The sequence below is a fragment of the Protomyctophum bolini genome, assembly GCF_963924005.1.
Source record: "Protomyctophum bolini genome assembly, chromosome: 9".
Taxonomy (NCBI): Eukaryota; Metazoa; Chordata; class Actinopteri; order Myctophiformes; family Myctophidae; genus Protomyctophum; species Protomyctophum bolini.
The window spans coordinates 4,280,055-4,306,796 of NC_137870.1; the positions used below are offsets into that span (position 1 = coordinate 4,280,055).

Sequence of the window (26,742 nt, forward strand, 5' to 3'; positions counted from 1 at the left end):
GCATGCTGTAGTGTTTAGATGGTTCTGTTATGACTTATCCTCTGCATGTTGTAGTGTTTAGATGGTTCTGTTATGACTTCTCCTCTGCATGTTGTAGTATTTAGATGGTTCTGTTATGACTGCATGCTGTAGTGTTTAGATGGTTCTGTTATGACTGCATGCTGTAGTGTTTAGATGGTTCTGTTATGACTTCTCCTCTGCATGTTGTAGTATTTAGATGGTTCTGTTATGACTGCATGCTGTAGTGTTTAGATGGTTCTGTTATGACTGCATGCTGTAGTATTTAGATGGTTCTGTTATGACTTCTCCTCTGCATGCTATAGTGTTTAGATGGTTCTGTTATGACTGCATGCTGTAGTATTTGGAGGGTTCTGTTATGACTGCATGCTGTAGTGTTTAGATGGTTCTGTTATGACTTCTCCTCTGCATGTTGTAGTATTTAGATGGTTCTGTTATGACTGCATGCTGTAGTGTTTAGATGGTTCTGTTATGACTGCATGCTGTAGTGTTTAGATGGTTCTGTTATGACTTCTCCTCTGCATGCTATAGTGTTTAGATGGTTCTGTTATGACTGCATGCTGTAGTATTTGGAGGGTTCTGTTATGACTTCTCCTCTGCATGCTGTAGTGTTTAGATGGTTCTGTTATGACTGCATGCTGTAGTGTTTAGATGGTTCTGTTATGACTGCATGCTGTAGTGTTTAGATGGTTCTGTTATGACTTCTCCTCTGCATGCTATAGTGTTTAGATGGTTCTGTTATGACTGCATGCTGTAGTATTTAGAGGGTTCTGTTATGACTTCTCCTCTGCATGCTGTAGTATTTAGATGGTTCTGTTATGACTGCATGCTGTAGTGTTTAGATGGTTCTGTTATGACTGCATGCTGTAGTGTTTAGATGGTTCTGTTATGACTGCATGCTGTATTGTTTAGATGGTTCTGTTATGACTTCTCCTCTGCATGCTGTAGTGTTTAGATGGTTCTGTTAATCTGTTATGACTTCTCCTCTGCATGCTGTAGTGTTTAGATGGTTCTGTTATGACTTATCCTCTGCATGTTGTAGTGTTTAGATGGTTCTGTTATGACTTCTCCTCTGCATGTTGTAGTATTTAGATGGTTCTGTTATGACTGCATGCTGTAGTATTTAGATGGTTCTGTTATGACTGCATGCTGTAGTGTTTAGATGGTTCTGTTATGACTTCTCCTCTGCATGTTGTAGTATTTAGATGGTTCTGTTATGACTTCTCCTCTGCATGCTATAGTGTTTAGATGGTTCTGTTATGACTGCATGTTGTAGTATTTGGAGGGTTCTGTTATGACTTCTCCTCTGCATGCTGTAGTGTTTAGATGGTTCTGTTATGACTGCATGCTGTAGTGTTTAGATGGTTCTGTTATGACTGCATGCTGTAGTGTTTAGATGGTTCTGTTATGACTGCATGCTGTAGTGTTTAGATGGTTCTGTTATGACTTCTCCTCTGCATGCTATAGTGTTTAGATGGTTCTGTTATGACTGCATGCTGTAGTGTTTAGATGGTTCTGTTATGACTTCTCCTCTGCATGCTGTAGTGTTTAGATGGTTCTGTTATGACTGCATGCTGTAGTGTTAGATGGTTCTGTTATGACTGCATGCTGTAGTGTTTAGATGGTTCTGTTATGACTTCTCCTCTGCATGCTATAGTGTTTAGATGGTTCTGTTATGACTGCATGTTGTAGTATTTAGAGGGTTCTGTTATGACTTCTCCTCTGCATGCTGTAGTATTTAGATGGTTCTGTTATGACTGCATGCTGTAGTGTTTAGATGGTTCTGTTATGACTGCATGCTGTAGTGTTTAGATGGTTCTGTTATGACTGCATGCTGTAGTGTTTAGATGGTTCTGTTATGACTTCTCCTCTGCATGCTGTAGTGTTTAGATGGTTCTGTTATGACTTCTCCTCTGCATGCTGTAGTGTTTAGATGGTTCTGTTGTGACTTCTCCTCTGCATGTTGTAGTGTTTAGATGACGTTACTATGGTGACGTCACGTACATGTGCCCATATACTGTATATAAGCAGGTCTCAGCTACAGCCGGAGAGAGACAAGATTATCTAGCCGCGATGATTAACGTCAGGCAGAACGCGCAGAAGGACAAACCGCTGAAAACCTTCACCAAGACCGAGTTGGAGAGTCTCATTCGGCTGTTCCACGAGCTGGTGGGGAACCCCGTGGTGCACGGGAGAACGGACATCGTGCACAGCGGCCTCGACAGGGACAAGTTCACCGACGTGATGCGGAACACCTTCGAGATCACCGACGACGTGTTCATCGTCAGGGTCTTCCGCGAGTTCGACAAGGACAAGGACAACTATCTCAACGTCAAGGAGTGGATCGAGGGCCTGTCGGTCTTCCTCCGCGGGACGTTGGACGAGCAGATCAGACACTGCTTCAGCGTCTACGACCTCGACGGCGACGGCTACATCTCCCGGGAGGAGATCTGGAGGATGCTGGAGAACAGCCTGAGCAGAGAGGCGGCCGTGGGGGAGGAGGATCCCGACGAGGACACCAGACACCTGATGGAGCTCACGCTCAAGAAGATGGACCACGACGAGGACGGCCGGCTGTCCTACGCCGACTTTGAGACGGCGGTCAAGAAGGACAACCTGATGCTCGAAGTGTTCGGAAACTGCCTCCCCGACGCCAAACGTGCTCTTGAGTTTGAGGAGAACACGTTTATTTGAGTGTCATTAATGTCTCTTAGAACGTTTGTTGTTGACTTTCCTGGATATATAGGCTATGACGTTGTCTTTAATTATTGCTGGAATTCTATATCATGTTTTTCTTTGTCATTAGTGTATTGGTTTTCTGTATACTTCGTTTAACTACAACAATGGATTTGATGTTTTCAGAGGGACTTATGATAGAGGTGCGTTGGCAAATTACAGCTCATTGTCACAAGCCGTAACCTATTTGTAATGATGACACATTCCACCTTGTGATTGGCCACTCCTGACCTATTTTCTTGTACTTATGTAGCTAACCCCAAGAGGGAAATAGCAAGACTTGCCATCTCCGGTTTACCTCCCGTATATCTGCGTGAAGTGGGCGGAATCAGGTTGGGGTCTATTCATTCCAATGGAATAGTGAACGTGAACACGGCTTCGGAATCATTCTTTAGCTCCATGGTCACTGAAGTAAATATTGGACCTGATAGTCACAACAAGCCAGACAATATTCCCAAGATTTTCATACTAAAATGCAGGCTTTTTTCAGAGTGGCTATTTTTGAGAAATCGTGAAAATGGGCCTCAAATCTTTGTTACAAAGTGAACATTTTAACTAAAATCTTCTGGGAGGGGGTCCCGGCTGGAACAAGAACAACATTTTCAGATGTGGCCAATTACAGATAATTCTTGGGGTCCTTGACACCACTGACATAGAAACATGGGTTTTTCAGAAAAACTGTCAGGATTTAGAAGACATTTGTACAATCGAGCTCAGGTCGAAATGGGTTAGTTAAGAGAATCTTCTTTATCAACCTTTTTCTGTCCCAGCAGCCAGCAACACACTCTTGCGGGATCTAACGCCACTATAGCCATAGGACGTTTGTGAGATTGTGTACCATGTCGCCTCTAGTGGCTCCAATAGATGAACAATCTTTGGCTAAGCCAGTCACTGGTTTGTCATGTTGGTTTGTAATGGTATACGTTTAATAAAGTTTGTTCTGTACGAGTTGGGCAGTGTGCAGGTTCTTTTATGATTTTGTTCAGGATTGCTTGCTACTGCTTCCCCTACACACCTGTCACATGCACATTCTTTCTAACCTAGTCATTGGGGTGTGAACCTTTCAGAAGGAGCACACAGCCATATCATGTACTTTATTATCTATACCTTTCAAGCCACTATGAATTTAGCAAGAGAACCGGACACGGAGACTCACAATACATTAGTCACACACCTTTTGGAAGGTGGACAAAGTCACCTTTTTGTGATCAAGAAGATTCAACATAATTGAATGGTCTTCAAACTGTCAAGGTGTCGTATAAATTGAGCTCTATATCATATAGGCTTTCATTCACCTATCGCTATCTCGACATGAACGTCATTAACATCTATTATTATTAATTAACTATCTATCTAAATCTAATTCAGGTCTAAAATTAAATTGGCTTTAATTTGGGTCCAAGCTAAATTTAGAAGGTAAATGAGAATACATCTATCATTGTAAATCATCACAGTTATATATATATATATATATATATATATATATATATATATATATATATATATATATCACAGATATTTAATTTATCCTTTGTAAAATTAGAGAGGTTAATTTGGATTGTTAAGCCTAACAGGCTTTCATTTTAGTCAAAAAATATAGGCTGCATGGGTACCGGTAATTTGATTCTGGGACTAAACAGTTGCTTAGCTGTAAATGAGGAAGAGTGAGTGATTGAGTGCATTTGACGCCTGTGTGGAGTGCATGCAGGGGCCAGTGATTTGACTCGCTAGTCTAAAAAAATAGAGGCATTTATATATTTCTTTGTCACTGTCAGTAGTTTTCTCATTTCTTTATTTTACACTTTCCTGTGTGGATGGTGTGAGAGAGAAAGTATTGCATGTTTTCCTTGGAGTGAGTTCGTTGACTATCTACTCATTCTGTGGGGACAGTAGCCATATGCGTCATTGTGGTTATCCAGATACCAGAAGGGTTTGAGATAGGTAACGGCTGTAGTTGTAGAACGACTGGTCCAATGACTAGTCTAAACCAAAAACTGTCTACACTAAAATATAGCAGACTTTCAGACCGACAGACAGACAGACAGACAGACAGACGAGTCTGTGTGTGTGTGTGTGTGTGTGTGTGTGTGTGTGTTTGCGCGCGCGCGCGCGAGCGTGTGAGTGCGTGCATGTGCATGTGCATGTGTATTTCTTTCTGTCCACCACCAGACCCAGTACGCACCAGAGGGCAGCAGGCAGGCAGTTCGTATACTTCCTAGACTCGGGTCAATTTTGATTATTTCATCCAACTCCCCTCAGCTCAGCCTCAACCTAACCTTCATCTCTGTTAACATACATGTGCGGTTAACACGGTCACGGTATATGAGGACGTTCATTCTCCGGCGTGGAGCCATATATGCAGCCCCATGCACGGCTACAACAACTCCTTAATTCTTATGACTTACAGCTGCTTTGAGAAAGCCAAAGGAGACGGAGCAGCATTGAGAAGCAATGTAAGTGAATTCAGTTCGTTTCCTATACTGTCTTGCTTATTCTTTCGTGATGACTTTACGCTCGTTTTTGTTTAGCCTTATATACCTACAGATAGTGCTTATGTGGGGATAGATCAGGGGTTCTCAACCCGTGGGTCGCGACCACTCTGGGGGTCGCCAAATTATTTTAGGCGGGGGTCCCCAAATTATTTTCAAAAAAGTAAAAAAAAAAAATACAACTTTTTTTTTAAATGGAAAATGGAAAAATGGAAATGAAGAGTTTACATTATAGTAGGCTACACATATACCCCTTCCCTAATGCTTATCTGGTTTCAGTATTTATTTATGGTGTATTTACTGTATTGTCTCTATTATTAAGGTTATTGTAGCAGTCAATTTATATTGGGGGTCGGGAGGGGGCGGGGGTCCCGAGACACTGCCAAAGCATCTCCGGGGGTCTCCGGCCAAAACCGTTGAGAACCCCTGGAATAGATCATGCAATTCAACAAAATGTCTACATGACCTTTTTTTGTTTGCTTGTGTGTGTGTGTGTGTGTGTGTGTGTGTGTGTGTGTGTGTGTGTGTGTGTGTGTGTGTGTGTGTGTGTTGACCCTTAAGGCTCTATTGCCTCTTGTCAACAAGTTACCACAGGTTATCTTATTTTCAAAGCATTCTTCAGTGATAAACCCTCACAATGTCCACTATATAGCAGGATCTCACAGCTGTTGCACACTGACTATCTTAAAGTGTCCATAGGCTATCTTAGTGACTTGTTATTCTAAATGACCTCTTCACTCAGGCTTCCCTGTGTGTGACCTCCTATAGGCCGAAGTGTTATGCTATGTACAATTATTATTATTATTTTTTTTCCCTAAATTTTATCCCACGATTTTGTAACCCAGTTTTTCTTTTCACCCAGTGCCAATTATCTAAGTAATCCTGGGCGCTACACTTCCTCTGCCAACCTGGGGGGGCAGCGGACTGACCTCATGCCTCCTTCTATGCATGAGGAGTCCAAGCTGCTTCTTTCCACCTGACAGAGGGGAATTTCCCCGGCCGGACGTAGTGCGTGGAAGGGACACGTTATTCCGACCAGTTCCTTTCCCCTCCATCAGGCGCCCCGGCTGGCCAGGGGGAGGTAGTTTTAGAGACCAGGATTACGGCATGTAGGGGACACGGGGAGAACATGCAAACTCCACACAGAAAGGCCCTATCGCCAACCCCCGCCTCGGGTAATGGGCACATGTGTACAATTATGACATATGTAGAGAGGCATAAGCTATCAAAATATACATCACTACATCCTCGATTGACTTCAGTACAGATATAGGAAGGTTTTCTTCATTTCCAGAAACATTTATCAACAGCAGAGATATACAATATATTAAAAATAATAATAGTCCTGAATGTGTGGTTGCATCGGCCTGGACTTTGTCTCATAGCACACAGGTGTGCCTCATAAGCCATTTTGCTGTGTTTTCCTATGCTTTGATGTTCTTGTTTTCCAATGTTTTTAAATGACCACTTCACCACTTTTCAACCTATCTTCATATAATAGGTCCTCACTAATAATCATTAAAGAAATGGCGCAATTTTATTCTACTCTGTCTGTGTCTCATAGGAGGGCTGTGGGCAGTTCAGAAACCGTCCTCCAGTGACATCATCGACGGGGAATCCAAGCTAATAGAAACGGCAGGCTTTCTAGTCCTGAAAAGTTGCGAAAATGGAAGCCATCGTTATCACGATAATCTTGTTAAAAAACAATCTGCCTAATGATGATGTCACTGGAGGACGGTTTCTAAACTGCCCACAGCCCTCCTATGAAACACAGACGGAGTAAAAAAAAAAGTGCCATTTCATCATGATTATTAGTGAGGACCTATTATATGAAGATAGGTTGAAAAGTGGTGAAGTGGTCCTATAAGTAGGCTACCACACTGTCCTTTTGCTGTAACATTAAACTCGATGTTGTCACTGTTATCGGTTGTAGAATTATACAGCTTGCAAAATGTTACTTGGTTTATATGTTGTAAGCCTCAAGGTGATATTGAACTGTGAAGACATTATGTAGAAACTGTCATTGTGACATTTTCCCTAGAACAGACAGAACTGGTATAGATTTCATGTGGTTAGCTAGGGTCCAGTCCACCACATCCTCTCCCCCCCCCCCCTCATGAAACCCCGTGCAGCTGGGCTTTAACATTGAGCGACCGTTTGCACTTCCACATTTTGGGCACCAAATGCTGGTGCCCAAAATGTTCATCAAATCTCAAATCATCAAATCTCTTAACTGTTCCCAAAACGGAACTCGTGTTTTCATTTGGTACACACACAGCCATATTTTCAAATGACACACATATATACCATTCATTGAGTACACACAACTAAGCATTGGCTACTACACACTAGCAAGCATTCCACTTAGTAAGAGCTGACCACACCTTTGCTCAAGATTAACAGTTTATTGAAACAGAATGAGATGAATGCATGGAGTGCCTAGAGAATCGAGGCGGAAGGAGGAGGTTGGGGTGGAGGAGGATGGCGATTTTGAAGAATAGTGAAAATAGCCGATCCTGACAGCAGTCCTGTTTGTTTCTGTGTGTTAACAATCGTGAAAAACTGTAGTCGACGGATGTGCTCATGGCAGGATCTTCAAGCAACAACCATATGAAAAGACTAGTACACAAGTATTAAAAGGGGAGCATCCTTTGGTCCGACATATCATTGGTTCGAAAGAGCATTGGTCCAACTCGGGATAGGGTTGGGGGTTCTGCCCTGTGCTCGTGGTTATGGTTAGGGTGAGGGTTTGGGGTAGGTAGTCGATCAGACCAATAGTATGTCGGACCAAAGTATAGTAACCGTATTGAGAGAGAGAGAGAGAGAGAGAGAGGGGGGGAGGGAGGAAGGGCGGGAGGGAGAGAGAGGGGGAGAGATGTACTGAGGAAAGGGAGAAAGAGACAGTTTGAAACAGACGGTCATGAGAGAGTTGAGTGGGAGTCCGCGAATGCATCGTTATCTGTGTATTGGACCCTGACTTCTCGGTTTCCCATGAAGAGAAGAGAAGAGAAGAGAACCAAGAGAAAAGATTATAATAATGATACAATGAACAACAATATCGTTATATTAAAATAATAGTAAATCTAGTGGATATAATTGGTTACTAAATGTCAACTTAACTTCAGTGAGTGCTATATAGCAAACACGGTAGTAAGATGGAAATTAATTCGCCAGGATCAATGCTGTATAAAAAATGTACTTGAGTAAAAGCACAAAAGCATTAGCATCAAATGTATTTGAGTAAAAGTACAAAGTATTAGCATGACATGTATTTAAGTAAAAGTACCATCTATAGAACCTCAATGAACGAAAGCATTGTGATTAACGAGGAAGTTACAAAATGCAGCTGACATCAGGCCATATTCAGGTTTTTTCAGTTCATACATAAAACACATAATTTCCATTCATTTATCTTTCTTCTTTTGAGTGTCCGTTGCTCATGTCCAGCTGTCCAATATCCAAAATAGGGCTATAGGGAGAAGCCATATAGGCATATTTAAGTGCACGCGTTGTAGTCTACAAGTGGCATTGTGGTTAGAGTGTCAGTGTCCGCCCTGAGACCGGGAGGTCGCGGTTCGATCCCCGGCGGGGTCATACCAAAGACTCTAAAAATGGGACCCAGTGCCTCCCTGCTTGACACTCAACATCAAGGGTTGGATTGGGGGTGGGAAGTGAGGACGCTGGCGTCGACTGTTCGCCGCTTCACCTCCCAATGTATGAATGAATGAACCATTGTAAGCGCTTTGAGTAGGCACGTGCATAGAAAAGCGCTATAAAAATACAATTCATTATTATTATTATTATTATTATTATCTGTCTACCTGCATACATTCATGTGGTCCTTAGATATATACATTCACCTACACATATTCATACATATAAATAAACATACATATACACAGCTACTTACATACTGTACACAGCAATATACATCGCATCAACACATATCACTTTCTCTTGGCACAAACAATACAATACCTACAAATCTTGTTCAAAACAATGAGAACAACTAATTCTATTTGTATTGGTAATAGACCATTACGTGCCACAGTCTAATAAGCAGGAGCCGCGGGGTCGAGTAGCACTGCTCTAGAGTAGACTGAGGTAGCTATAGGACTGAGTAGCACTGCTCTAGAGTAGGTTTTTTGCACTCACAGTGCTTCACCTCCTGACACTTCACCTTCTGACCCTATGTGCACACATAGATATCAAAGGTGGCTTCAGCCCCTAGCTGCCCTTTTACCCGTCTGTAAAACAAACTGCCCTCTCCAGACCACGAATGCAGCATTTATGGTGAAACAAATGCAAAATGCCCTCCTCTCCTTCTTCTCCTGAACTCATTTGTTTCGAAAGCCATGCCGTTATACACACCGCATCTCCAGTAGATAAAGAGTGCAGGGTTTGCGCCCCGAACATAGCTGATCTACAAGCTCTCAACACGGCGCAGCGTGACGCGTTGAGAGCTTGTTGATCTGCCATTTTCGCAAATTTGGGCCAAAAGGGCCCTCTGATGGGATTTCAGCCGCTGCCTCTCTGCACGTGCCTGTTTGGTGCTCGAATGACTATGTGGAAGAAAGAGGGTATACTTCCTCGGATCCTGGCATAGAGTTATATATGAATAGAGAAGACACCCGAGTTCTCCTTCCATCCACTTGCATTAAGTTGCTCAAAAGCTCATGAGGCGATTTCACTCCTCCTTCCTTGTAGGAACAGAGTGCATTCTGGGATGGATTTGCTTCAAACACATGAACGCGCTGCCGTTGACTATCATTGTGCCGTTTGTGCGCGTTCACGTATGAAACATTCGTTCACGTGTCATGGCCTCAATCACATGAACGTGCGCAATGATAGTCAACGGAGCAGCGCTGGCTCGCGCTGCAATGACAAATTCGGCCACTATGTCCATTTCGCCTCAGGGTTTCCTCTGGGTGCCTTCTCTATTCATATATACTCTAAGGATCCTGGTGCTTCACTCTAACGGTGTCCAGAGAGCCATATATGGGCATGTCAATGTCCAAGCATGCTAGACACAACAGTATGTAATTTGACACACCTAAAAAACACCCATTTAACAAATTGTTAAATTGTTGAACTTGCCCCTATATATCTACATAACACGCCTATACTTTGTTGTTGTCCTCATATACCTGACGAAAGACCCACAGGGGGTCGAAACGAACATCCTTCTGATTGAATTACAGTTCCCTGTGAGAGCTACGAAAACAGTGTGCGGACTATACTTCTCCTTCTCCTGTACGAGTCTTTTCGTTCAGCACCTGAACGTTTTTTTTTTTTAGAGATGTGCATAGAGTACTTTCCTTTGCATTCCGTTTCCCTGCATGGCCAAACACACACACACAGTACATCAGTGGACCCTGATGAAGGCCCATGCTGGCCGAAACGCGTTTTTAACCCTTTTAACCCATTCTGACCTGAGATCAGATTCATACGAGGTTTCCACTGGACACACACTGGTCTGATTAACCCATTCTGACCTGAGATCAGATTCTAAAAATGTCAGTCGTTCTTCGAATTTTTCAAAAATAGCAGACCTACAAGCTCGTATCGCGCCACTCGGTGGCGCGATATGAGCTTGTAGATCTGCTATTTTTCAATAGCTAAAGCATAACATGATGCCAACACCAAAATGGGTGCCCGGTCAGAATGGGTTAATATGAAATAAAGGATTATTTTTTCTACTTCAACTGGACAGAGCTGCCTTGGACCCTCTTTTAAGTTCGTCCACAGTGACATTGACTCAAGGTACAGAACTTTTTAAGAACTCTTGTGCTTTGCTATAATATGAAACCCTCTCCAAAGAGCACCTGTCTACAGTTTTCTCTACATAAAAAGGACCCACGCAGCGCTTCTACTTTTCTTTTTTTCTCTCTCACACACACACACACACAGTACATTTTGGTACAGTACATCTTTATGAGTTATATACCACTGTTCTGATCAAATCTCCATCTGCATGTACAGTATGTGGTGACTGACAGCTGCCGGCGGGAAGCAGTCATGACGCTGAGGAAACTGAAGCGTCTCGTGTGCCTGAGTCCTGTCATCCCCCTCCTCTCTCTCCCACTGCTGCTTTGGGCATACAGGTATGGCTACTCAATCAATCAATCAATCAATCAATCAGATTTATTGTCACTTCCACAATATACACTGGGCATACAGGGGAGCAAAATACCGTTCTCCATATGGCTCATGATGCTTCACATTTAAAAACAATAGACACATTAAAAAGAGGCAAAGCCTTTTTTTTTTTAAACATTAAAAAGGTAAAAGGAGCAGACAACATTGGCAGGAGAAAGTGCTGATGCATTCAAAGTGTGTAAAAAGTGTGTAAAGTGCTGATGCAGTGTTCAGTGAACTGATGGTTTGGGGAAAGAAACTATGTCACACAACCGGTCTCACCGTTGTGCACTATGCAAATTACAACATTGCATAATTGCAAAACATGCAGCCTCCTGAGATTGTCTCCTTTATAGACAAACGAGAGTCAAACACACTATTTAGAAATACCCTATTTGAATATGAGACCATTTTTTTCTCCAAAATGGAAATAAAACAGGGCCGTGTTATAATCAGGGACTAATAAGGAATTGCATTTTTATATAGCGCATTTTTAAAGTGCTCAAAGCGCTTTACACAATGGTTAATTCGTTCATATATTGGGAGGTTTAATAACACTGAATTTGACATTCAATGTTATTCTTCCACAAATGATTCTTGAAAAATGGAGGTCGTCTTATATTCAGGACAATACGGTAGTTTTGTGAATAAGAATATAATATAGTATTGTGATGTCATCCTTCTATTACAAGGTGAAGAGGTGTCAAACACACCCAGTGCCCACTTTGTATACCTGGAGACTGAAGAAGTGTTTCTCTTCATTGAGTTCCTTAAAACCGTATTAATGCCAGGGAACGCGGGACCTGGTTCTTCTCTCCACGACCCGCCTGTGCCAAAACGAGGGACCTCGTCTTTCTTTAATTTCATTTAATCGAGTAATTAAAAAAAAATATTCCTTTTTGGGGGTTTTATTAAGTCAGGGCGATAGGCCTACTCAAAACCTGTCAATGCGAGACATCAGTGCACTGACTTAAACTGGACTGTATTTACAATAGAGGCAATTAAGGCAGCTAGGCTTCAGCTTCCTCCCTAAAAAGAGAGGAAAAACACCAAAGCCGAGAACTATTAGTGAGCCTCACCCATAGGAATACAGGGGGGTAATATGATATCCTTGAGACATCTCTCTGAAAACCTGTTTAGTATTTCTGATTGTGCAACCACAAAATCGTTATAAAAGTGGGATGCGAATGAAGTTAGTACAGCCTGACAACGCTTTGTTGCCACTCAATTTAAGGAAATGAAGTGTCCTTATACTTCCAATAGCAATGTTGAAACGAGTCACTAATTTGTGCAGGACGTCATGTTCGCCATATCTGTAATGCTGCATATACTGTGCTTACCGTTTTTCAGTTTTTAAGTGTTGTTTCTTTTGTCCACAGAGTTTTTTTTTGTGGACAAAACAAATCTGCCTTTATTTTTTGTCTATACCCAAAATGTCATTCCTGCATACGCCACTGTTCTGTGGCAAGATCTGTGATTGGTCTTCATGGGACAAGGCCTGTTTTAGATAGCTTTGTCCTTGGTCCATGCCGTAAAGAGAGAGAATGGAATTAATTCAGATAATTATGTTCTCATTAGACCTACTGTATACTATAGCCCTGACGGAATGGCCGAGCTGTGGAGCCAGAACTACAGATCTAAGTGCAAGTTACCTCCAGAACCTCCTCCACCACAACCAGGTGATGTCCTTGTTTCCATGTTTGATAGGTCACCCTTAAACAGCCCTGGGTATAACACAGCTGGCGGAGATTGGCGCACACTTTTCTAGCTTCATTCTGTATTTGTTCTGCTCTTGGCAGTGTGCAGCAATTAATTTAATTAAGAGACATACATACTTAAATAACAAAATGGGGGTTTGTTCGATTTTCTTCTTCAACTTTTTTCATTTAAAAAAGAACAACTAAAAAACTCACCGACGGGTATTTTCGATGAATCATGGTTAAAATGGAGTTTGACGTTACAGTGGGAGGGGGCCGGAGCAGCTAAAATGAATATCAAATATCTAAATACTGAATCGAGCAACTTAACCCATTCTGACCTGAGATCAGATTCATACGAGGTTTCCACGGGACACACACTGGTCTGATGAACCCATTCTGACCTGAGATCAGATTCTAAAAATGTCAGTCGCTCTTCGATTTTTCAAAAATAGCAGATCTACAAGCTCGTAGCGCGCCACTCGGTGGCGTGCTATGAGCTTGTAGATCTGCTATTTTTCAATAGCTAAAGCATAACATGATGCTGACACCAACATGGGTTCCCGTTCAGAATGGGTTAAAAACTGGGGTGTTCACATGAGCCTGAGTAGACGATGAAATTATGTTTTTTTTGTTTTTAAAGTGAAATATATCCCTTTAATATCACTAACTAACTAGAAAGGGGCGCTCCGCGGACCGAATATCTCTCTGCCAGGCTGCATATTTGCCTATAGCCAAAGCTGTGTATGTTTTGCATTGCAGCTATGTAGCATTGTGGCTTACACAAATCTGTCAAATGTCTGAGAATGAAAACGTTCGCAAAAATATTAATTATATGGGAAGGTCTAAATTGCCACACACTAGCTATACTTTAACCCATTCTGACCTGAGATCAGATTCATACGAGGTTTCCACTGGACAACACACTGGTCTTGATCAACCCATTCTGACCTGAGATCAGATTCTAAAAAATGTCAGTCGTTCTTCGACTTTTCAAAAATAGCAGACCTACAAGCTCGTAGCGCGCCACTCGGTGGCGCGATATGAGCTTGTAGATCTGCTATTTTTCAGTAGCTAAAGCACGACATGATGCTAACACCAAAATGGGTGCCCGGTCAGAATGGGTTAATGTATTGCAATGTGTTTGTTGCATAGCCTACAAGGCCGCTGGGCCGCAAGACTAATTTCAGTGCAAACTGACAATAAAGTACTATAAATTATCATATCATTAGACTAATATAAATAATGTCATTCATGTTCCCTTCCCTCTGCTGTTCAATGCCCGCATCCACGTGAAGAAAAGGTGCCCCTAGTTGCGGTCAATGGGACGCACACACTGCTGCTGTCGGCATACATGGAGCACCGGACATTCAGAAAAAAGGTTTGCAGATCAATTTATCTGATACTTTTTTTTTTTTTTTAATGAAAATATACTATTATGAATCTTCCAAAAAAAACCTCCTAACTGAATCTGTAGTGTGCCTTCAGTGTGCAGGTCAATCATCTCCATCTAGAATCTAGATTGCATCGAGGCTGCAAAAAGCTGGTTTAATGTTTAGCTGGGATGAAAGCTTGTATTCTCGTCATGGCATTCATGGTAATAATAATAATAATAATAATAATAATATATACGATTTATAAAGCACTTTTCTGGGTACCCAAAGTCGCTTTACAGAAAGAAGTACAGACATATTTTATTAGAAAACTATTTAAAAGGTTTAAAAGGTTAAAAACTATAAATCAAAATCAAAAGAGGGGGGGGGGGGGGTTATGTAAGGTAAGCCAGTTTGAAATGGTGGGTTTTGAGTGTGCTTTTGAACATTTCGACGGTGGGGGCAGCTCTGATGTGAGTTGGGAGGGAGTGAGTTCCAAAAAGAAGTTCCACATGAAACCCTGTCTCCCTCATCTCCTCTAAGGTCCGTGTCATCGCTGTAGCGCTGCGGACAGAAGCGGTGGCCTATTATCGCTGCGTCCTCTCGTGCCAAGGAGAGTGCCGCACCTCCGTGGGCGACAGCTGGATCCACCCGGACCACTTCGGCTTCGAGTACGGGACAGTGGACATCCTGTGCCGCCAGCCGTGGCGTTGTGGGGTGCCCTCTCACGTCGCCGTGACTGCTATTGGCACAGATGGTACTACATGAAATTAACCCATTCTGACCTGAGATCAGATTCATACGAGGTTTTCCACTGGACACACACTGGTCTGATGAACCCATTCTGACCTGAGATCAGATTCTAAAAATGTCAGTCGTTCTTCGATTTTTCAAAAATAGCAGACCTACAAGCTCGTAGCGCGCCACTCGGTGGCGCGCTATGAGCTTGTAGATCTGCTATTTTTCAATAGCTAAAGCATAACACGATGCTGACACCAAAACGGGTTCCCGGTCAGAATGGGTTAATGAGCATTTGTGCCTGTCGTAGACAGCAGTTGCAGTTGCTGCCGCGGCCGTTAATTGGGCCGCCTCAGCATCACTCTCTCATTCACATGATTCACTCAGCCAATCACACACTCACTCCATCTTCATACCGGCTATACTTTAACCGGAGGTTTGCATTCCTCTGCCTGCTTGCTTGCTACACAAATTTGTTTAACAGCTTATTGGGATCTGGGATCGCGGAATCAAATTCGATGACGGGGCTGTTCCTTTTTTTCAAGATACTTGGTAGATGATTGGATGGGAGCGTCTGTCTATCACCGTGTGGGCGTGCAAACACAACCAATCATATTGACGTGTCTATATAGCTTCACATCCGGTTTCGCACATATCCCGCCCTTAGCTCACGCTGATTGGTTCGGTACGGGTCGGATCTGCGTTAGTTCAACCCCCTCAGAAATCCCAGATCCAAATAAGCTGTGAAACAAATTTGTGTAGCAAGCTTTTTGGATCTGGCAGCGTCAGGTTAGTATCAGTGTGCCGCTGTATACAAACCATCTGCTCACCCACCTCCACCACCCCAGCTACCACCTGTCGTTTTGGATCTACTGTTTAGGTACGGGGGATTCAGAGTCCCTATGGTCGGGACTGATGCGCTTGATCCGAGTACCTAAAAAGCAGATCCAATACATCGACCAAACCATAATAAATATACTGCATTGCTCATCTATATTCAATAAATACATCCTTCTTGAGTTGTCTGACTGAAATGGTTGGATGCAGGGAGTATAGAGCGTTTCCCTTTCATGACGACGCCAGGCCCAGGAAATAAGTCCCCATTCATTTCCCCCGTAGACGTTTCAAAAAGTATTTTTTTTTAAGATCTGTAAGCCTCGAACAAAGCCAACTGGGTTCGTGACAAATCATGACAACAAAACACAATTTCTTGGGTCAAACTAATAATTAGAAAGAAGGAAAAAACACTTTTTAGTTGCTGTTTTTCTTCTTTGTGTTTTTCAGGCCAAAACATTGTTGTCATGATTTGTCCCGATCCGAGTTGGCTTTGTTCGAGGCTTCTTCTTTAAATATATATTTCTTTAAATGTCCACGGGGAAAATGAATGGGGAATTATTTCCTGGGCCTGGCGTCGTCTGCGAGGCTCTATAGAGGAGACAGAGCACTTTTTAGAATGAACCCTATAAACATTTTGGCCGGTGAAAGTTACATATTTTCAATTTGTGTCAACCCAACACATACACGCAAACCCTTTATTCAGTAAAAAAATACAATAGTATTAAATATTATATAATTATAATAATTGTTATTGATAGGGTACAGTAATTGGACAGGAAGGGGGAGAGAGATGGGGGGGGGGGGGGAGGACATGCGGCAAAGGCCGACGGGCTTGGGACTCGAACCCGCGACACACCACCATGCTGGATTACCGGCCTATAGGTGCCTGGACCGCTCGGCCACGGCCCAGCCCCGTGTCAGAAATTTTAACATTTGTATATAATTCACGTATTTTCAATTATGTTTTCAGTGTGTACGCGACGCGTCTGAATCCGGAAGCTGTGTGGGCCGAGACCTGGTTTGAGGGGGTCCCCAGGTGACAGTGAAGTGACAATTTAAGGACTTTTAAGAGTTAAGACCTATTTAGCCTCGATACCCAGGCTTTCATTTCGTCTGCGCGAAAGAAAGACCTTATTAAATGCATCGCGGTGTGACACGTCACTAGCTTGGGTTCTGGAGAGATATCGAAATTCTCTTTTGGGTCTCGAGCTAAAATGTTTGGGAACCACTGCTTTTTCTTTAGACCATCCATACCATAATACTACAGATGGTTGTGTGTCTTGTTTTGTCTTTATTTAGACCATAATACTACAGATGGTTGTGTGTCTTGTTTTGTCTTTATTTAGACCATAATACTACAGATGGTTGTGTGTCTTGTTTTGTCTTTATTTAGACCATAATACTACAGATGGTTGTGTGTCTTGTTTTTGTCTGTAAGGTGAGGAGCAGCAGCCAGTGTTTCTGGAGGTGTTGAACCAGCAGACGAGAAGCGACTCCTTTCCTCACAACTTTACAGTCTGCCTCTCTACCATGTTTAACTTCACCAATGCACTGCAGGTAGGCTGCCGGTCTTTACAGTCTGCCTCTCTACCATGTTTAACTTCACCAATGCACTGCAGGTAGGCTATACCGGTCTTTACAGTCTGCCTCTCTACCATGTTTAACTTCACCAATGCACTGCAGGTAGGCTATACCGGTCTTTACAGTCTGCCTCTCTACCATGTTTAACTTCACCAATGCACTGCAGGTAGGCTATACCGGTCTTTACAGTCTGCCTCTCTACCATGTTTAACTTCACCAATGCACTGCAGGTAGGCTATACCGGTCTTTACAGTCTGCCTCTCTACCATGTTTAACTTCACCAATGCACTGCAGGTAGGCTATACCGGTCTTTACAGTCTGCCTCTCTACCATGTTTAACTTCACCAATGCACTGCAGGTAGGCTATACCGGTCTTTACAGTCTGCCTCTCTACCATGTTTAACTTCACCAATGCACTGCAGGTTGGCTATACCGCTCTTGCGTCACCCAGCATATCCCATTATCTTTCTCAGGCATGCCCAAATATGGACTCAATGCACAAATGTGGGCATGTACAACTTCAAGAAAGAAATAGCAAAATAATAATTTCATTATTTCCCCCCCACACTCTCAACAACACACACAGAGACTTGGTGCATTTATAGTTATATTAAATTAGATACATTTTTCACAGATTTATTTTCTGAAATTCGTGAAATATTACCTCAAATTGCCATGTGTTGTACTTTAATAATATTTATATGAGAAAATTGTTTTTATGGAATTTATAATAAATATAATATCGGGTGAAATATACTCGGGTGTAATGATGGTCTGATAAAATGTGGGTTTAGTGTTCTATGGTTAATACACTATAGCCTATAGCCTGTAGTCAAAGTTGCGGTTTGAGAAACATTACTTGCGAGTCATTTTACCTTGTGTGGTGATTGGTGACCCTTTCAGCTGGTCCAGAGCATGGAGATGTACAGGTTACTGGGGGTGACCAGAGTGGTCATCTACAAGACCAACTGTAGCGCAGATATACAGAGGATTCTGGACTACTACACACACACAGGTATGGAAAGGAAAGGTACTATGTTTACCCAGGGTAACTGGACTATAAGCTCAGGAACTTTTTTATTAACTACATTTTTATTTCCAGGGAGAGAAACTAAGTCTGGGTCCGAGTCCACTTCAATTCGGCATAGAGTAGCGTCGCTTACTCTCTGGTGATTTCTGATCGTCTGCACCTATGTTAAATTGACGCAAACACGCACACACGTACACACACACAAACACACACTCCTCTCTCTCTCCCTGTCGCTCTAATTAATTATTCTCATGTTGCGCAGCTGTGTCTAGATTCTCCGGATCCTGCTGGGAGCTGCCTATGCCATAGAAAGCATATAGTGGATCCCAGGCTAACATTGAGTGACTGCAATTTCTTCCAGCTGTGAAAAGAATAGCAGCCACTCTATGAGCTTGTAGATCTGCTAAATAGCTAAAATAGAACATAATGCTTTTAAAACACCAAAAGGGGTTCCCGGCCCATGAGAATTTGGGTTGACAATAATGCAATTATCTTTGATCCCTCCATGAAGGTCTGGTGGAGGTGATTCCGTGGTCCATGGCCAGTCATCTGAAGATGTCCGCGAGCTGGAAGCCTGACCTGGGTGCTGGTCAGATGCATTACTACGGCCAGCTCCCTGCTCTGAACGACTGCGTCTACAGATACATGTACCAGACACGCTACATCGCGCTGCACGACATCGATGAGCTCATACTGCCCCAACAAGTGGACAGGTATACAGTATATATATATATATCTGTGAAATGTCATACCCTGCTGTGAAACATGCTTACTTTATTTGTTTATTTGGACAGGACAATGCATATTAATGGACGTCACATGGACGTAAACACACCGGATGTACTGTAGCACAGTTGCTCATTTTCATCCGCAGTCCTCTCAGGAAACACAAAACGGAAAAACAGACAGTTTTGTTGTTTGTAGAGTGGGCGAGTCCGTTTAGTAGTACAGTGCAGTCAGAGAGTATAGGTCACACACAGGAGCAGTGAAAGGGGGAGGAGGCTCTCTGCTGGTGGAGAGTTTGGCAAACGTGACGATTTTGACGTCACAGAAAGTTGTTCCATGGGATCGTGTGGTGATGTAAAACAATATTTAAGACATTTCTGTCAATGAAATGTAGCCTATATGTATCCTGGGAGCGTGCAGATGTTATTTTGCATAGAGAGATGTGTGGTAAAAGTGTGGTTCGGTCGGAGATAGAGCACGAATAAACGGCCATGTGCTCATGTACCCCCTGTCTATAGAGCGCCGCAGTCCCGCCCCCTTTCAGAAAAGCGAGTGGCCCAGGAAGTGGAAGCCCCATGCATTCTCACATCGGCACTTTTAATATAATTTATTTAAAGACGGTTACGCCGCGGACAAAGCCAATTCGGATCGTGACGAATCATGACAATGAACACAATATTTTGGGACGATCAAATAATTTATAAGACGAAAAATAAAACAAATAGTGTTGTCTCCTGACTTTCTTTTCTTCTTTCTAATGATTTGATCGTCCCAAAATATTGTGTTCATTGTCATGATTCGTCACGATCCGAATTGGCTTTGTCCGCGGCGTAACCGTCTTTAAATAAATTATATTAAAAGTGCCGATGGGAGAATGCATGGGGCTTCCACTTCCTGGGCCACTCGCTTTTCTGAAAGGGGGCGGGGACTGCGGCGCTCTATTAGGGTAGCAGGATATGCCAAAAGAGAAGATTATTTTATGGCTCCAACAGTGATTTCATTTCAAGTGATTTCATTCCCATATACGTTTCAAAAGAGTATTTATTTGAAGATCTGTAAGCCTCGGACAATTAAGCCAACAGCCGAGTTGACAAATCATGTCAACATAAATAAACACAATCTTTTGGGGCCGAACAAATAATTAGAAAGAAGAAAAACTCTTAAAAAAGTGTTGTACCGTGGCCTGGTGCGGTGGCTCAGCGGTCCAGGCACCTTGGCTGGTGAGGTGATCCAGTCTGGCAGTGTGCCGCGGGTTCGACTCCCGATCCCGACGACCTTCACTGCGGGTCACTCCCCCATCTCTATCCCCCATTTCCTGTCGGTCTACTGTCTATCCCTCTATATAAAATAAAGGCGAAAGTGTTGCCCCTTTTTTTCTTCTTTCTAAATGATTTGTTCGGCCGGGGATGACATTCTCGTGGAGAGGAGATGTCACCCGTAATCCACAGTTGATTCGCCAATCGCCCAATCATACTGATCATAGTCCATCAACATCTATTGAAAATAGCAGATCTTTGATGTGAATTTACTAAACTAGATTAAGGAGGTTATGTTTCTCTTGTTTCAGTCGACAAAAACAACACCTGTTTGCTATAGCAGATAACACAGACCTGACATAATAAAACATTATCTGTCACCAGCTGGCCAGAGCTCCTTCCACTGCTGGAGCAGAAATACGGCGCCGACTTTGGCTATATGTTTGAGAACAACGTGTTTCCTACCACCACCACCGCCGCCGTCGTCGTTACCTCGCCTCCTCCTCCTCCTCCTCCCACCTCCCAACGTCCTCATCGGCGCCATGACGGCATTCCCGACCAGTGGCGGGAAGTCTCCGGGGTCAACATCCTGGCACACCTGTACCACGAAGCCCCGACCGACGAGCCGTTCCAGAGCTTCAAGGTCATCGTCAACCCCCGGGCCGTGTTCACCGCCACCGTCCACGGACTGCTGTCCTCCAAGAGGGGCTGTGTTCGGGTCGAGGACGACATGGCCAAGATGTACCATACTAGGTAAACGGGGAGAATGACTGTGACTGCATGTGTTCTGCCGTTCTGCATATGAATTAGGGCTGTGAATCTTTGGGTGTCCCACAATTCGTTTCGATTCAGATTGTTGGGGTCACGATTCGATTCAAAACTATTCTCTATTCAAAATGATTCTCGATTCAATGCATAGGATTTCATCACAATCTACTCCAGCCAATGAAGTGATACTACAGTATACTACAGTAACTTGAAAATGACTGAAGTCATGATGTTTACTGTGATTAGGGTAAGCTTACATTTCATATCACAAACACCATGTAGTGAAAACTCCTGTAGCCTAACTGTAACCAGAAAAAAATAAATCGATTTTTAGGAGATTATTAATCAATTTTGAATCGTTCATAACGGGAATCGCAGTTCTAATTTCGAATCGATTATTTTGACACCCCTAATATGAACGTATACTTCACAATCTGTGTAAGACGAAAAATGTGTTCGTCGACTACCGTTTTTCACTGACGAAAACTAAATGTAAACTAAGTGAAAACTAAGCTATGACGACTAAAACTAAGACTTAAATATACTGGCAATTTCGTTGACAAATAAAAACTAGACTAAAATGGAATTACTGTACTTCACAATCAGTGTTGATTTCGTGGACTAAAACTAAAACGAAAAATGTTCGTCGACTACCGTTTTTCACTGACGAAAAATAGCTATGATGACTAAAACTAAGACTTAAGTATACTGACAATTTCGTCAACAAATAAAAACTAGACTGAAATGTTATAGGAGGGTGTTGTGATCTCTAAATGGAACCTGGGTCTGGCTCTGACAGGCAGGTGGTGTGTGTAGGCTGGGTGGTGTACGTGTGACTGTCAAAAGGCCCATGGAGCCTCTCTGCCAATCCCGCAATCAAGGCTGAGTGGCTGGCAGCTTGCTTGCTCACTGCACACAGGTGTGGGAGGCTACAAATAGGACTAGCTCCACTCATTCATTCATGCATGCTTCACCACACTGGCTTGTTGTCTACCAACCTCCAGAACACCATCTCTCTCTTCACCCTCCAACTGTGTGCGTCCACGAACCAAACCACACACACCAATAAAAAACCTGAAAAGGAACTCCTCTGCCTCTGCCTCTTCTGGGGTCAGCCTGGCCGGTGGCCAGCCTGCTCACCATTTGTCCATTACACCTGGCTATACCTATACGAACTATTTCCGAGATCCAGTTGAAGTATACCTCTGTTGGTACGGAGCATGGGCCCGGGAGAACCAATGATGAGACACAGTGTCACAGTATCACACCGTAGATTCACACAGTTTATTAGACAGACAGGCAATATTTATAGTGCTGGATCATAGAAACAGTATAAAAGATAAGAAGATGCGCGACATAGGAACGTGGCATGAGGATGCGCGAGGTTGTAACATTAGTGTTTCCTTTCAGTGCAGTTGATTCTTCATATCCATATGAGTGAAACGGCCAGGATGATTTATTATTATTTTTCAAACACAGTTCTTATATGAGGCGATCTAAAATCGTGGACTTATAGCACCCTCTACCGATAGTGATGTCAGACTTCGGTGCTCTATTGGTATTTTGGTGAATAAATAACACATTTGGTTCAACTCTATTAGAATTCCTCTGCTGCCTTAATTCCAACCACTAAAGACGGTCATTCCTACACAAGTTAAAACCATCTGGCCAGACATTGGTCGCAAGTCTCGCAACGCATGTCGCTGCGACCACAGCCCATTTTGGGGCGGGAACCCCTTTTGGTGTTAGCATTACGTTACGCTTTAGCTATTGAAAAATAGCAGACCTACAAGCCCATAGAAATATGAGCTTGTAGGTCTGCTATTTTTTGAAAAATCGAAGAACGACTGTCATAGAAACATAGCTTTTTCAGAAAACTGTCAGGATGTAGAAGACATTTTTAGAGCGTGATCTCAGGTCAAAATGGGTTAAGACCATGCGCTGCCTATGGCGCAATGCTCCGCTGTGAAAATAGGGAGTTTATTGTGATGCGTTTGCTAAAGCTATATATGTTCTGTATCTCCTTTATAGAGCTTCAATTCAGACCGACGTGACAGCAGATGACCTGGTGTATGACGGGCGACTGCTGGACTACAGCACACGTCTCATCCCCGCTGTGGACACTGTCCTCACGCAGACTGGACTCATGCGGTGAACACTGTCCTCACGCATAGACTGGACTCATGCTGTGAACACTGTCCTCACGCAGACTGGACTCATGCTGTGAACACTGTCCTCACGCAGACTGGACTCATGCTGTGAACACTGTCCTCACGCAGACTGGACTCATGCGGTGAACACTGTCCTCACGCAGACTGGACTCATGCGGTGAACACTGTCCTCACGCAGACTGGACTCATGCGGTGAACACTGTCCTCACGCAGACTGGACTCATGCTGTGAACACTGTCCTCATGTAACCGGTGTAATCTGTCTCTCTGCGTTGTGTTGAATGGACAGACGGACCCAGAACTCTCTTTGGAAACCACGTTTTATTCTGACAAAGAATAACAACAGACACGTCTCCACGTTAGTTCTTAGTAGTGCAAAGACTCCTCTCTCGTTCCAAGACGGAAGTACAGAAGCCCAAGAGCGACAGTAACACAACAAATAATAAAACGTAACATACCTGACAAAGAATAACAACAGACACGTCTCCACGTTAGTTCTTAGTAGTGCAAAGACTCCTCTCTAAACAGAGTTAAACAAACACTGTATAAATCAATTTGCAAGTACAATTCTTATTATGTTATACAGAGAAGTCAACAAAGACACCCACCTCGTTCCAAGACGGAAGTACAGAAGGAAGAGGTGAGGTGTCGAAGGACATTTATACAGGGGGCAAAATGGGGAGACTTAAAGGAGCTGTGACCTCTAATGCACTATGTATTCCTATACAGTATACACATGAACACGCAGACTGGACTCATGCTGTGAACACTGTCCTCACACATAGACTGGACTCTTTCCCAAGTAAAGTCAAGTTTATGTGATCTTCTTGTCCTGCCTTTGTTTGAGTTTCCTGCACTTGGTTGATTTATTCGACTAAAATGTATTTTGGTGGGCCTTGATGCCGTCGTAATGACTGTTTTTACACTTGCTGAAAATAGCAGATCTACAAGCTTGTAGATCTGCTATTTTCAGCATGCAACCAAGTGTAAAATGACTTATACTGGATCTCTTGTCCACTAGTCCCTTAATTCCTAACATTTTAGTCTAGTTTTTATTTGTTGACGAAATTGTCCGTATATTTAGTCTTAGTTTTAGTCATCATAGCTTGGTTTTCATTTAGTTTCCATTTAGTTTTCGTCAGTGAAAAAAGGTAGTCGACGAACATTTTTCGTCTTAGTTTTAGTCGACGAAATCAACACTGCTGTAGAATGACACTTTGTTTTCATGTAGTACTGAATGTGATTTGTGACTGAATGATTTAAATAAGTTAAATGATGTACAGTATGCGGTTCAAGTGCAGAGTCACCAAACCCTGCAGGCAGCTACAGTATGTAGCACTAAGAACAGGCCTACACTGTGTATATACAATTCTGGATGAGGCCAGCTGGTCAGTTTTTAGGTTAGGTGTTTGCCTGAAGTCCCCCGCTGAGGTCATTTATTGTGTTCCACGGCCCAGTATACTAGCTGTCCTCCTTCTCCTAATAAGGGCGTCTCTCTCTGCCTGGAGTCTTATTCTCACGTGATAACTTCAAGTACACACAACATTCCGTCATTAACATTCCCACCCGGCACATGTTTGCTGCAGCATCATCGTCATGTTGTATTATTGTACAGGGACGTACCCTATATATAGGGTGCCTTGACACATGTGGTGCCTCAGAATAACAATACTTTGATAATATTTGGAGTTTATCAATGCTGTCACTGCAGTTTAAACACGTTAGAGCCTTAGTCTATACTATAGCCTGGGTTCCAGCCTGAATCGCTGTGTTGGTTTGTCACTCGCTATACTTGGAGTCTGCAGGCCAGCAGGCAAGCAGACTCGTATTTCATAACAGGTGATGGTAATTATTTCATCATTATTTCATTTCGAGCTCCCCCCCCCCCCCCCCACATCGCGCCCATATCCCCACTCCCAACACAACAACGTGGTCCCACTTATATATTTCCTGCGTACTGATTTGCGCGATTTTTGGACAAAATGTGCATGCAAAATCTCACATGGACATCGCAGGCTGCGTTGAAGCATTTTGTTTTGTTTTGTTTTTGGGTTTTTTCAAAAGAAAAGTAATAAATAAATCCTGGGCGAACAACAAGCGAGGAAATGTGGCATAGGAGTGGGAGTGAACCTTGTATTGAGCTAAACCAGTAACAGTGCAGAGGAGGAGGAGGGGTGCTTGGAAGGTTCTCCAGTGGTTCCCAAAGGTCAAGGTCACAGTAAACGTTATTGTCCACAAGGGAAATTTGTCTTGGGCTTTCACCCCAGCTACAGCCACACATAAAACATCAATATGTCTATATTTTCAAATGGGGGTCCGCAGGCTAATAATTAGTGTCAATTTGGGGGTCCTTGGCATGAAAAAAGTTTGGGAACCACTGGTGTGAACCATCTGTCCTCATCAACATGTGTCACATGACATCAAACAGGTGTGTCACATCAAACAGGTGCCATATAGTCAAATCCTGTCAATCCTGCACAAACATGCATGTTTAGTGTGACCTTCACTGTTACTTGGGGCAGACAGTATATCCATCATCTCTACTCAATTGGAAAGACTCACCACTTTCTGCATGCGTGCGTGCGTGTGTGCGTGCGTCTGTGTGCATGCATGCGTTTGTTTAGGGCGTCGCAGCAGTTGCATAGTTTGAACTTTGAAGCTATTTCCTCTCCGGTATTTTTAATTGGAATTGCTGTCAGAACTCAGAAGAAAGCCTGCATGCTATGACCTTCTGACCCCCTTCTGACCCCCACCCCCGCACTCAGGACCGGATATGGAGACAAGACTGTGATATCCTTTTGGACTAATTAAGTGTTTGACTGTATACTCTGTACCGTTTACATTTCTGCCAATAAAGTATTCAATCAGTCACACACACACACGCACGTACATGCACACACGCACGCACGCACACACACACACACACACACACGTACGCACGCACGCACACACACAAATTCGTCACACCTAGTCATGTGATCAAGAGATACCGCTTTAGCCTGGCTCTCATCCTACTTATCGGAGAGATGCTTCTCTGTTAAATTTGGTGACCCCCCCCCCCCCCCAGGGCTCCATCCTTGGGACAATTCTCTTCCCCCTATATTATATCTCCTTCCCATTGGCCTACTTTTTAAGAAGCATGCAGGCATTTATTATCACCTTTATGCGGATGATTCGCAAATCCA

At 43.1% G+C, this 26,742-nt stretch overlaps 2 protein-coding genes across 2 annotated transcripts; both read left to right on the forward strand.

Annotated features, from left to right (window-relative positions):
- Positions 1-2,091: 2,091 nt before the first annotated feature.
- Positions 2,092-2,712, forward strand: LOC308321275 (calaxin-like; the record flags this gene model as incomplete). Its single annotated transcript, XM_080772114.1, has 1 exon — positions 2,092-2,712. The coding sequence occupies one exon, from the start codon at positions 2,092-2,094 to the stop codon at positions 2,710-2,712; it is 621 nt and encodes a 206-aa protein (XP_080628240.1).
- Positions 2,713-11,313: 8,601 nt separating this feature from the next.
- LOC308320857 (uncharacterized protein) lies at positions 11,314-23,672 on the forward strand. Its single transcript, XM_080771556.1, has 9 exons — positions 11,314-11,347; positions 12,978-13,060; positions 14,377-14,459; positions 14,995-15,208; positions 17,465-17,583; positions 18,511-18,622; positions 19,149-19,350; positions 21,004-21,372; positions 23,419-23,672. Exons 2-9 carry the CDS (start codon positions 12,988-12,990, stop codon positions 23,540-23,542), a joined length of 1,296 nt encoding a protein of 431 aa, XP_080627682.1. The 5' UTR covers positions 11,314-11,347; positions 12,978-12,987; the 3' UTR covers positions 23,543-23,672.
- The last annotated feature ends 3,070 nt before the right edge of the window (positions 23,673-26,742 follow it).